The following is a 13,335-nucleotide window of genomic DNA, read 5'->3' as shown; positions in this document are numbered from 1 at the left end:
GTGTATTGAACACGTTCTGATGTCTAGGTGGTCATCACACTTCGCTGTTTCCCTTTTTTTGCAGCATGCGTGAGATTAAGACCTGCGTACATTGCAGTCATCGTGGTGGCGACGGTACTTGTCTACCACCTGGGACATTACACGAACCCGCTTTCACGGGGAACTGATACCTCAAACAGCAAATCAGCCAGTCTGCATCCCTCTATCCAATCTTCCAACAACACTGCCGATGGAAACACGCCAAGCGGCGAGGTCACCCTCACGCCAGGACTGAACCTGTCTATAGACCAACTAACTGCTGTCGAGGAAGGACCACAGACTACTCGTGCAGCCTCTTCGTACGAATTCGAGCCCTTCAAGAAACGAAGAGGAAGTGCGGCAGGCAGGAAACCCTCAAATGGCATCCCCGCCGGCGCCACACCAACACTTACCACTCCAGTAGAACCCCTAACGGCTGTTCAAGACGAAGCCAATGCTGCGCATGCCGTCTCTACATCATTTATCCAGCCCTCCGCGCAACTGAGAGCAAACAAGAGGGTTGAAGACGAAGCCCATGCTGTCCACGAAGTCTCTACACCAGGTGTCAAATTCCCCGGGCAACCGAGAGCAAACATGACGCACACATACTTAACAGCAAGCGCTGCCGGCGCTGCTTCATCAACTAAAACAACCAAGGGCTCCCTTTACTGGGCCCTTAGGAACGATACCAAGGCTTTGCTGCTAAACGGCTTCGTCTCCCAGTACACGCAGGCCCTACCGAAACAAGTAATGAGGATCCTGGAAGTAGGGTACTTCAGGTCTGGATCGTCCTTCCTTGGACAGCTGCTTTCGGCGAACCCTCGGACCTTCTACCACTACGAGCCGTTACGAACGCTGACCGCAGGTGTTCGGCTACCGCCGGACGGCAGCCGGCGGGGCCTGCAGTACATCAAGGATTTTTTTGCGTGCAACTTTGAGAAGCACCGGGATCACCTCCAGCTGACGAAGAGGTACCCCCACCCTTTTCAGCAGAATACATACCTGTGGGACTCTTGTCAGCGTGTGCGGCCGCTCTGTTTCGACCCGACGTTTCTGACCACGGTGTGCAAAGCGGTTCCAACACAGGTCAGCAGGCACCTTTGAGGTGCCTTTGTTTAATTTTATATGTAAGCGCAGTATTCTACTCTTGAGCAAGTAAAGTATACTCGGGTACAACAATTGTTAAGAGCGACGACAAAAATAGTCCCTTGCCTCATTCCCGCTGCCAGCTGTTATGCCGCGCGGCGCAAGAAGTGCCTTACTGCGAGTATTAGGGGCAAAGCACCTTAGAAGCTCGCCTTGCCCGGGGCTTGGCATCCGTGTACACAGCGTTGCGCATGCGCGAGGAGCATTGGATTGGATTGGATTGGATTGAATTGAAATTGATTGGATTTGATTGGATTAAATTGAATTGTATCGGATTGAATTGGATTAGAATTGTATATACTCTACAGACGCATTGTAACTCATTTAGATGCGCGAGTGGGCAATGCCACGGGTGATTTACGGTAAGAACGATATCCAGTGAGTGCTTCGCCCACTAGTCATAATTCACTTCGTTGAGATGCGCGATTATTTTCGAACGTGATATGAGTCGTTTCCATAATTTTTCGCACTCAAAAAATGTGCTTGCAAACTACTACTGCATGGATGGCAAGCAAACCCGGTGAAAAAAAAAAACGGAAAAAAAAAACAGACGATGTCACACATCAAGCGCAATATCCTTTCAAATGCTTGAAGAGAAAAACAGCCCTAATGACAGGGCAAAAGGGAGACTAGACCCACGCAGATATTCGAAGCACTAGTCATACACCAAAAGGGAAAAGATTGCACCAGCAGTCCTTCGTTGGAGTTAACGGACAAGACGATTAAGTATCACACTTCCTAATCACTAGTACTGTTATTGTTTTATATGTTCTTTCTGACAAGTGGTGTTAAAAACCCCCCTTCTTTTCAAAAAAACTTTAGTTCGCAGTCAGTGCTGCGTGTGTCAGTCTCCCCTTTGTCAGTCTTTAGGGCTATTTTCTTCTTTAAGCAATATGTACCAATTGGCCCGCGTTAACCCCCATTTACAGTTCACTCCTTTTAAAGGAGCCATGAAGAGAAAGTGCAACTTCGTTTAATCTGAAAGAACTAGGATTCAATATCTCACTCAGCTCCATTACAGCCACAAAAGATGTTTTTAACGAAAAACAAGCAAGAAGTATTCAACAACTTTCAAATATTGCGCCACTGTGACGTGTTATGAGCAAGAATGACGTCATACGGGCCAAAAATAAAACATTATTTTCAGTGCGTTAACCGCACGTTAGCATTCAAGTGATGCGGTCAAATGGAACTAGAGGCCCCATTACAGACGTCCAGTCATGTGTCGTCGCGACAGGTCAGTTAGGCGGCCGCCAATCGCACAAACAAGGTTCCGTGACGTCATAGAAAAGTTGCGGGAAATTGGCTAGGGGGTCGCGACTGCTTCACACGTTTTCTTTAATATCTCCGTTATTCTTTCGAAGATTGCGATGACATTGGTATCATTGTTATCGGGACTAAGCACTCTTTCTAATAAACCCAACTTGTATTTTGTCTTCATGGCTCCTTTCAAAGCGCGCGGGCTCATCGGGGTGTAGGAACAAATGGTCCCGGAACAAATGGTCCCGGAACAAATGGCCCCGGAACTTATGGTCCCGGAACTTATGGTCCCGGAACTTATGGTCCCAACTCGAAAGTAGGAACAAATGGTCCCGGAACTTATGGCCCCGGAACAAATGGTCCGAGGCACCTACCTGTTCATGCAAAATGATTCTATAAAACTCCACGTGGGTTCCGTTTAAATTTGTTTTATTTTGCTGGAGTGCAGTTTCTAATTTCTTAGGTTTCTTTATTTTTGTTTGCTTTTTTTTTAGATTTCGTTAAACCGGTTAGCTCAATTTGGACGATTAGAACGATTAAACGCGGTATTTCTGCCAACCACGCATTTTTGTGAAAGTGCAGGGCATTAATTACACGATTGGCCCGTTTTCGGAATTTTTTATGCGTATTTTATCCGGCCTTTTTATTTTAGTAGTCGCATTTTTTATACGTTCAAGACGAACATTCTTATTTATTACTTCCCTCTCTTTTCGGTATTTGATTTTTGTAATATTTTCCTTTTTTCGGTTTCCCACGTTTTGATTGTTTGTGAGTCCTGCCGTGTTCCAGGAAGCCGCACGTGTCGCGAGACGCCGCTAGTAAGCGATGGGGGTGACAGGCACAGTGTCGAGACATGCGGACGTCTGGTCTGATAGCAAGCATCAGCTCAGCCGCGGGTCAAGCCAGGCTGTCGCGACGGTCAGCACTGTTAAGTTCGTGTTTCTCATTTAATTAATGAAAGCCGCCGGTGGCTCATGCATTGGCGTCGCCTCCGCTTCTAGCTGTACGCTCAGTTCCTTTCATGCAACCGCAAAGACACGAAGTTTGGGGTCGCGGAGTGCATGCTTTGTGCTCTTTCCTCTTTTGTGTAGTAAAAGACTGGGTGCTGAGCCCTAGTTCCTCTGTTGGTATGCGGTCGTTCGGTGACGAGCTGACGGGAAGCGAAAGGGTGCCGTCTCTAGTTTTTGACGATTTGCGAAGCCGGCGTCGGCGCCGTTCGTTCATGGTCATTCTCCTTAGGAATTCTCCTCGGGTTGAAGGAGCTCTTCTCGGTAGTCCGGCGGGCGGCGGCGCAACTTCGTCTGGGAACGGATTAGCCACGACTCCCTCCCGCGCGCGCGGCGACAAAGGCAGGGCGGGAAGACGACGACACCGTAAGGTGTTAGCCGCGCGAAGACCGCTCTAAACGTTCGGCTTTGGCTATTGAGGAGATGCCGCCCGCCAGCAAGGTATTGCCTATTTTCGGAGAAAAACCAGTTTCTAAACTGCAAGCTGTAAAATTATCAAGGTGCAAAATCTTGATTAGTGTTGCTTCGCGTGATTCGAACTGCAGATATCGAAGCATTACAGGTGGTGAGCACAGTAACTCAGCTTAGCCAACCCAATAAACCCTCATCGAGTAAAGTTCCCTTTTGAAATAGCGACAAAACGGCGACCGTAGTGCACCAGTACAGCTCTATGTTGACTGGCGGTCAACAGTACCGTCCCACTCACATTTTTGATACTTTACATAACCTAAATAATACCGTCACTGTAAATAGGCTCAACGCACTGGATGAAGTCAGACTCACTTCTCAAGCATTATCAAAATTTTGTATTCTTGCGAGTATTGCACGTCAGCCATGTTAATTTAAACAGTTCTGTTGCTCCACTTCATAAGAAAACTGCACTCACGAAGAAAATTACGGTAGCCCGTTATTGTATTCACTTTAAACACCGGCCGAGGGCGGCCCAGTAGACGCAGATTTTTGATTGGTTTGCCTGGCACTCGGAATAACAAAAAAGTACGAACAAAGCAAGCACGGGAGATCGTACACGTGCGACAAAAAACGTTTGTATACAGCATTGAGCTCAAGCAAATTCAGCATTAGCAAATATACTGTGTACGAACAGATGCGAAATACAGTGTGCAGATACAAGCACAAATATAAATACATTGACCCCCCTCCTTCCCTCATGCAGGCGCTAAGGCGTAGTAGTGGTGGGACCATTTCTTCCTACTTTGAAATTGGGACCATTTCTTCCGGGACCATTAGTTCCGGGACCATAAGTTCCGGGGCCATTTGTTCCGGGACCATTTGTTCCGGGACCATTTATTCCGCGACCGGGCTCATCGACGTCTGGTTCCGTCGCTTCGGCGGGGTGGTCTAATGCCGTTCTTAACTTGTACCCGAGTACAGATTCTGTGCCCATCGGTTGTTGAATTCTTGCCCGACACGTGGCACTCCATCATTTTTGTTTAAATACAAGTCCCTTGGTATGAAGCACTAGTATATAACCTGGAAGTTCAGATTGGACTTTCACACGCCCAGTCTACCCATAAGCTGTGAGGTGCGAAATAGCGGATGTTTATGTTAATGTCACTTAGGGATGTTCAATGGGGGCGGATATCCTTTTTCACAAGTGCTTTTTTTTCACGTAAGTGCCGTAGTACAGCATTATAGAACTCGCTGAGTGTGGGACTGAATACAATTTCCAACAAGGCCAATTTTACAGAAGAGTCAATCCTGTCGACATATCCTTGTGAGCGTTTTAAACTAACAAAGCAGTGACCGTGCCCACGAAGCTTTTGACGTTGAAAGGCTGAAAACCTTGTGTACCGTTTTTTGCACTACTATGTCCTTCAATAGTAACATCTGACGAAGGAAATGACATAAAAAACAGAACAGCAGCTGTTAAAGTTCAGAACATATTCTCCCTCGTTCTGTTCCGATTGGCGGGAACGCGCTGTAGGGCGAGAATGGTTTCGCCGTGCTTTGTGGAACCGCGTATGAAGAACATGGCCGCTTACTCCAGGCATGAACAACTTCCCTGTTGTACAGGAGTACATTATTCTGGACCCTCACAATGGCGTGTATCATAGCTCAGATGTAACTTGAAATTTCCTCTTGTAAACCTACGTCACGTGACTACTTTTTAGTGTTTGCAGATGCATGCATGAGCCATTCAACATTGCTTTCAAAACCATCGATATATAAGCACCATTGCCCCATACCTGTAGTCCAGATTCTTACCTGTAGTCCAGATTGCTGCGATCGCTAGTTGCTCAAGCGTCATTGCTACGTTAGAAAAACGTTAATTATGTGTATACTTATGGTCCATAGACAATGTTTCTTCTTGACACATGGAAGATTCAGAGTTAGCTAGTAATGTTAGGGACAGCGCACGCTAACCCGTTCCCAAATTTTGACTTTACACTCGCACAAATAATCCCGCGCATTGCGTTAAGTTGCCCGAAATAACACATTTGTAGGTTGTTCTCACTGAATTAACTATTTTGAGTGCGAAAAGTGCTTTGGGCTAGTAGGCCACCGGTCAGCGATCCAGTTAGTCAATCGGTTCATAATATAGTGGTAACACGATCTTGCTCGATCAACAAATCGATCCATCAAAGAAGCATAAAAAACTTGGTCGGTTTCAATCAATCAATCAATCAATCAATCAATCAATCAATCAATCAATCAATCAATCAATCAATCAATCAATCAATCAATCAATCAATCAATCAATCAATCAATCAATCAATCAATCAATCAACGAATCATCCCACTATTATTAACAGTCACTAATGCATATTTTATTGTTAATTCGGTAATAATCATCTGACACAATAGGTTATGAAGGTTGTCCGGCTCGACCTGGGTCCCGCGCTGCAGTTTATGTTGCGGCAAGAACAGTCGACGGCCGGCAACGTAAAAGTAATCCACCTGGTTCGCGACCCGCGCGCCATCTGGACATCGAGGCAGCGCCTTGGCTGGTGCCGAAAGAGGGCTAACTGCTCGAGCGCCGCCGTGTTATGCGCCGACATGGAGAGGGACCTGGACGCCTACGACAGCTTCAGCCGCCACAGCCCCGCAGGCTTCGCGTACCAAGTAAGCCTACAACTTCCTACAAGTACTCCCTCTAATAAACTCGGGTACAAGTTAGGAGGACGAAATAGCCCACGTAGTGTGTCACTCTGTAGAAGCGCGCACCCGGATATCAACGCGCGCGCGCGTTTTGAACGTAGACGGTAATTAATGCGTGACGTCGTCTGGTTTTTCTCACGTAATTAGTTTGTTGTCACTGATGCAATCAATAAGAAGATTAGGTCTGAAAAATCATGGAAGGGATTCGTGTCAAGCTGGAAATAATCGCAATAACGCGCTCTTTGCGCCACGAGGAGTAACAGCCGACTGCGGTGAATAGGCGCGAGGGTAACTGTCGTTGTCGTTTTTAAGGAGCCATGCAGACGAAACACAAGTTTGATTCATTCGAAACACTGCCTCGTTAGAATCATACTGACGCCACTTTAACGCACACTTCGCTGAAATAAGATATATAACTAGGAAAAAACAGAATGGCCATGCGACCCACTAGCTCATTTCCCGCAACAGAACATATATGATGTCATATGTGCCAGCTGTGTGATTGGCTGAGGCCGGCAAAAGCGAACGCAAATTAGGCAGGGCATATAAACTTGCCGAGCAAGCTATTTGCGCTTAAATGTAGGGCACATTCTTTTTGCAGCAGTAGCAATGGCGGGGTAAACAATGATAATTACGAAAATACACGTAAACGCAGAAACGTCGATGCCCATTGCTGTTGGTACAGGGCCCACTATGCTTGTTTTAGCTGCACAGCAGTCCGCCGTTTTGGAGTTGTCTTACGCGACACTAGCCGATTGGCGTGAGCTACCTTGTCTTACGTGACCATGTTTGTCGAGGATACCCCATGTTTCACAAAACGATTACTGTTTTCCGTAACAAAAACAAATCAGCAACGAATAAGGTCAAAAACAAAGCAACGGCGGGCAGCTGTCTCTGGCGCCGTATAGTAGCGCCATCTGGGACAATTGATGGTAAGCGAGGCTGCACGGCCTAATGACGCACTGGAAGTTCGTTTGAATACCTGCCCTCGCGACTTCATGGCAGACGTCACGAAAGCACAGGAGTTGGCGGGAGAATCTAAATTTTAACCTAAATTGATTAATCTCTCAGTGAATACGGCCTCGTTTGCTGCTTGACAAGCGCTGGTGGCACTACAAAACACGAAATCTTTAGCATAAAACAAACTTGTATTTTGTCTGTATGGGCCATTTACGTTGCTCCCGAATAAACTGGATAACACCAGAACTGTTCGAGACTCGGTATGCAGCAAGAAAGAAATTGGCCGAGTATCTGCTTCTTTCATTGCAAATTCATCGAACGGCAATAGTCTCTTGCCCTCCCCCCGTCCCCTGCCTCGTAACAACCTATGCTGTCTCCCCCTCCCACTTAACACTCCCTTCTCCTCCTCACTCGTCCCTGTCATGACGAGTGCGATGGGGGAGGTTTGCTCAATTAAATTTTCCCGCGTCCGCACTGCTCGCGCTCCGTCTGTTGGGACCTTGTGTTTCAGTTCTGCTTAGAACAGCTTCAGCCGTCATGTTCTGTCTTCATGTTTGCTTTCCACCCGCATCTCTTCTACGGCAACGGAAAGTGATCACCGGTCTTAGTCTCTCACGCACCTTGGTACCCCCTGCGCTCTTCAGAGTTAAACAGACACAGAAGTACGCAGAAGACACGGAAGAAGAGTTGCTTCCAATCCGCCACGGTGGCTCAGTGCTGTAATTGGGTCCCAGGTAGGGTACGCAAGCCCCGTTGGCATGGGCAGTTCTGCCTTTTGCGACCCAGTAGGCCTGGCTGTACCCGCCATGAGTACGAATAAAAGTTGGGCAGCGCATTGGCAATTGCGCTGCTGAGCCCAATGACGCGGGTGCGATCCCGGCAACTTTTCAGAGGGAGGCTAAAAGCGAAAACACCCGTGTGTTCGAGATTTCGGCGCTCGTTAAAGACCTTCCAGTTGTCAAAATTAATATGGAGCCCTCCGCTACGGCGCGCCTCATGGCCCACATGTAGGTTTTGCAAAGTTCAGCCAGTTAAGCCCCGAAGGCAACCAGAGTCGCTTCCAGGCAGCCACCGTGATTGGCGTTGTAAGAAAATGCGTGAAAGGTCCCCGGCAACAATTTTGTTTTCGTGTTACCGAGCTTGTTGTATACCGCAGTGCTTCCGATGTACCAAGGAACCTCTTGCTGGCCCCGATATCAATGTCAACACCAGCTCTACAACTTCATGGAGTTTTTTGCGTATGATTGAATGCCTCAATGCTTTCTTCAGGGGTTTTAAAAAGAAGCCATGGATGGCCTCTCTTTAATGGCTAAACCAACCAGACATAGCACGTCACTGCCAAACAGGGTTTGCAGCGATGTTTTTGAAGCTGTGTTATATTGTTCACGCGAACATTCTCTAAAATGTGAAGCGCTTACCTCACAAGGCCTTAACCTTACCGGCTCTTTCGCGCGCGTTATCAGCCGCTTCTGAGCGCTTTCTGGAAAGGTGTAGGTAATTCTATGCGCATCGGTACTTCTGTATTTACGTGTACTTTAATAACTTCCACTGCTTATCCCACCATTCGTACTTCTATAAAAAGAATGTGCCCTACATTCAAGCGCAAATAGCTCGCTCGACAAGTTTATATGCCTTGCAGGCTGACTTCTCTTCATTCATTAAATACATTCCTCCTCCTCCTTTATATGACCTGCCTAATTTGCGTTTATTTTGGCCGGCCTCATCCAACCATACAGATGGCACATATGACATCATAGGTTCTGTTGCGGGAAATGAGCTAGTGGGTCACATGGCCATTCACTTCTGGTCTAATTATGTAGTTTATACGAGCGAAGTTTACGTTAAAAGTGGTGTCAGTATGATTCTAACGAGGCAATCTTTCGAATGAACTAAACTTGTCTGTGTGTTTTGTCTGCATGGCCCCCTTCACCACGTATTCGGCACTGCCCATCCCGCGATTTGTCGTGTCATAGTTTCGCATGCGCTTCCGCATTCGTCTTGACAGGTTCGTCACGAAGACCTGGCCACGGATCCCTACAACACGACTGAGAAGATGTTTCGCGCTCTGGGCCTGCCCTACACGGCGTTCGTTCGTCGTTTCATCGAAACTCACACTCGTGAGACGAACCCGAAAGTGCGACGGAATCCGTACGCAACGTCCAAGAACTCCGCCAACGTAGCGTACTCCTGGAAGAGAAGGCTTCGGTCCGCTGACGTGAAACGCATCAACAAGGAGTGCTTGAACGTGATTCGACGATTGGGTTACGAACTTTAGGACCCGGATGTGGTAGCACAGGTTGTGTGCATCCTTAACGCCAAAGTTTGGCTAGGTTGGAGAAAAAGCGCGCTCAGCTGGAATGTCCAAAAAGCGACCGCAAAAGCCGCCCGTGTGGGGGCAAGCACGTTACCTAGCTCCCACCGGAAGTGACTTAGTTCCAACTAGAAGTGACGACAGTGTGAACACCTGCCGGACATAGATTTCGCCGTCTAACTTAAAAAAAAAAAAAAAAAAACAAGAACGAAGCGGCGTGGCAGTGACAAAAACCAAGCACAGGAACGCGCAGGGGCGGACATTGACTGAACAACTATTTCACGCCGACGCCGCGCAGAACGTGGCGGCCGAGGTACTTTAAATGAGAACAAAATAGTGCCAACTGAATAAATAAAACCGAAAGTAAAACGTCGCACACCTCTCGTTGCTCCATACTCCGTATTTTAGAAATAAAACGCAAGGACAAGGCACGAGCGTCTGGTTTCAATTTGAGGTATAGCTTGTACTCACTGGCGAGGGACGCATGAAGGCAACCATGTGAGTGCGCCGTCACTGGTTACGTCGGGCTCCGCGGGATGGCGCTACTTGTCCGTGCAAAGCATATGAGGTGTGTCGGACGTTCCAAGCTCTACCCCACCGAACGCAAAGTAATGCTTCCAGTCCGATGTGAGTGCGATTAATAACATCTCTATTGACACCACTGTTTGGAATCTGGTTGAAACTGAGGGGACGACGCACGCCGGTGTTTTTTTTCTTCGGTGTGCGGGCGCAGTGGCACAAGCCGCGCCATGTCCCTGGCGCATCGGCCATCTCCGTGGCCGTTTCCAGTGTTGCCAAGCGAGGAAATTTACTGCTAAACTTTTCAATGAATACAACCTATAGAAACATGTACGTGATTGACGCTGGTTGCGGGCGAATCACTAGATCGCGCAAGCTGGCTTAAGGCGCATAGTTTGAACCTGGGGAATAGAAACTCTTCGCACAATAGGAGGTGGCGCCATTGTCGGCGCTATGGACTCCTTATTGTCCAAAGCTCGGTCGCGCGCTTTGTATTCAGAGACCTTAGCAAATTTTCGTGTGTAGCGCTTACGTAGCGTATGAGTATGCGTGCATTTGAAAGGACATGTGTATGTTAAGCTACCTCTGTTCAATTATGACTTCATGAGGACGTTGTTTAGGTGTGTGGTTGCTCGAACTGTTCTTGGAATTTAACCATGAAAACCAGCACAACAACGCAATTTTCATACAACGGCTCGGAATATTGCGAAATGCAGAATGTAAGGTACGGTAAGTAATCATTGAGAAGTAGATCTCGGAAGAATGTGCTTAGGCTCTGCTTCATGAATCCGCGCCACAAAAGAGACAGATAAGCACCGGCTTCTACAAGCTTGGGCCGTGTCCCCGCTATCTTTAGACGACTCAGCCGCCTTTTATAGTAGCGAAAATGTGACAAATCGAAAATGCTTTCGTCGATGTTCATCACTACATCGCGACGTACGAAATAGCTCGGACAACCTTATGTATCCATTGCTTGCAACGAACCGCAATAAAGAAGCGTTTTATTTTTCCGAACCCCACATTTTAAAGAGAAATGACGAAATGGGCAAAAAAGAAATTTATGCAAGGAAGTACATCCCCAAAAATAAATGGGAGATTTCAATACACAAGCTTTAAGAATTGCGGTGGGTAGAAACACCTTTTTGAGACACAAAAGTTTTAACGCTCGCTTTTGTAAAACAATGAATTTCGGCGAATACACGCAGAACGCAGATTGTGCGTGCGAAAAAAAGTTCTGTTGCTGATAAGAGACGAAAGAAAAAAGGTCCTCTTCCCACGTTGTAAAACAATTGGACGAGAAAAGATGACGCGGAGTATCACACATGTTATTCTTCCCACCTATTATAGCAAGCACCATCACAATAGAGACATCTAGCGGCTAGTCGGATAGCTTAGAGCTAACAGCATCAACCGATAAGTCTTTCCAAGCCGAGGAGGGAAGTTTATCTGCTTACAATGTGTATTTTAACACGAGTGTCTTATGCCGGGATCCACCAAGATCGGACTGACGTCTTACCTTTCACCGAAATGACATCGCAAGAAAAAAGAGGCTGCGCAAGGATTCGAGCCGGGTGCTCCATCGCCGCAACGGGAGGTGCCAGACGCTTTACCGACTCCGCTACGAGCTGAAGCGCAGTCAGCCGTATGAACGCGCCATATATCCTTCCTATAACCTTCTCCATTTAGATGGTGCTGCCGTCTAGGAGAGGTGAAATGAACTAGAGCATCACGATACTAATGAGCACCGACAGGTGGCGCCACCTGAGCTCGTCGCGACGCAATTGTCTGCCGTACAATCCACGCAGCAGGGACGCGGTGGTCGCACATTTGCGAAAGCGACGCGCCAGCAGGTTGTCGCTCACCAAGCACATACAAAAGACAGCCCACAAATCTTGCTCTTTCGCTGCAGTGGACCGTGAGTTCACCAAACAATTCGCTGGCAACCCGTTCGGTTTCGTTCGCATGGTTTGCGAGCACGTGTGGTTTCGTGTTTACGCAGTGCTTCAGCGCGTGCAATCCAGTGTCTAATGTCGATAAGTCTGACGGTGCCATACCGACAAAATATAAATAGCGACGTGACAGTTCATATCGATGCAGAATAAACATTCATCTGGTTCTGTGGAGGCGCGTCTCACTTTCGTATCTTGCCGATTCCTACGAAAGAGGGATCAGCCGCATTTTTTAATATTCAATTTTCGATCGTATTTCGTTGCTTTTCATTTTGCGTTTCAAATGGTAAGCACTCGATGTCCAGACGTAGTATACCGGAAAGGACACCCTGTATTCCCGTTCTGTTTTTGTTTTCAGGTAGCCAAAGCAAAGTTTGGAGACATTCTTTTTTTTTCTTTGCTGCCTCCCTATGTCTTAACATTCGGTCGTATAACGTAATCTTTGCCAAAAATTTATTCTGTGTTGTGCTAGCTACCTGAACGAAAAAGGTTTAATTTATTCGCTCGACAGAAAAGTCATTCTGTTAACACAAAAAATTTCACAGGTAGCTCACTCCAAAGCGAGTAACAAAGTTAGCATGATGATAATGATGATAAATGTTATCTGTAGCAAATAATATTTTAGGCCATGCGCGCATTGGCTTGCATGCTTTCGTTCAAAGGTGCGTAGGAGGCACATCATTCGTTTACTTATCTGTAAGTAAGTGGGGCGCGGAGGAGGCGTTGTTGACCAATATTTGCTTGCTGAATTGTTTGGCGCCGACGGCAAATCTGAGCAAAAGCAAGTGGGTTTCATGGCCACGAAGCACGGGTTTGAGAAGCCATAACAATGTTTAACCGCCCCGACCGTTCCTCGACCAGCACGGTAATACATTGGTGCAAGAAGTGAGGCCTAAGTATTGCCAATTAGGGCAATGTTATTGTCACATTCAAATTTTATTTAAAGCGTGCTGTTATTTGCAAACTCATCCCCTTCGACGACTCATTCGCAGGTGTGACTTTTCACACATTTTGTTGTTCTTGTACGAAGTACTACGAGTTTCGT

At 47.1% G+C, this 13,335-nt stretch overlaps 1 protein-coding gene across 1 annotated transcript; it reads left to right on the top strand.

The window, feature by feature from the left end:
- Positions 1-607: 607 nt before the first annotated feature.
- On the top strand, positions 608-9,921 carry LOC144157906 (carbohydrate sulfotransferase 5-like). Its single transcript, XM_077688623.1, has 3 exons — positions 608-1,104; positions 6,258-6,515; positions 9,517-9,921. Exons 1-3 carry the CDS (start codon positions 613-615, stop codon positions 9,784-9,786), a joined length of 1,020 nt encoding a protein of 339 aa, XP_077544749.1. The 5' UTR covers positions 608-612; the 3' UTR covers positions 9,787-9,921.
- The last annotated feature ends 3,414 nt before the right edge of the window (positions 9,922-13,335 follow it).

This window comes from Haemaphysalis longicornis, unplaced genomic scaffold, assembly GCF_048455015.1.
Source record: "Haemaphysalis longicornis isolate Haplotype H1 unplaced genomic scaffold, Haemaphysalis longicornis Haplotype H1 scaffold_10, whole genome shotgun sequence".
NCBI classification, from domain to species: Eukaryota; Metazoa; Arthropoda; class Arachnida; order Ixodida; family Ixodidae; genus Haemaphysalis; species Haemaphysalis longicornis.
This window is presented reverse-complemented; position numbering and strand designations above follow the sequence as displayed.

Excerpts from the sequence above, each read along its gene's own strand:
- LOC144157906 (XM_077688623.1), top strand. The coding sequence starts at position 613 with ATGACGCACACATACTTAACAGCAAGCGCTGCCGGCGCTGCTTCATCA. Across the intron at positions 1,105-6,257 it reads GCAAAGCGGTTCCAACACAG|GTTATGAAGGTTGTCCGGCT; the intron begins GTCAGCAGGCAC and ends CTGACACAATAG. Across the intron at positions 6,516-9,516 it reads CCGCAGGCTTCGCGTACCAA|GTTCGTCACGAAGACCTGGC; the intron begins GTAAGCCTACAA and ends TCGTCTTGACAG.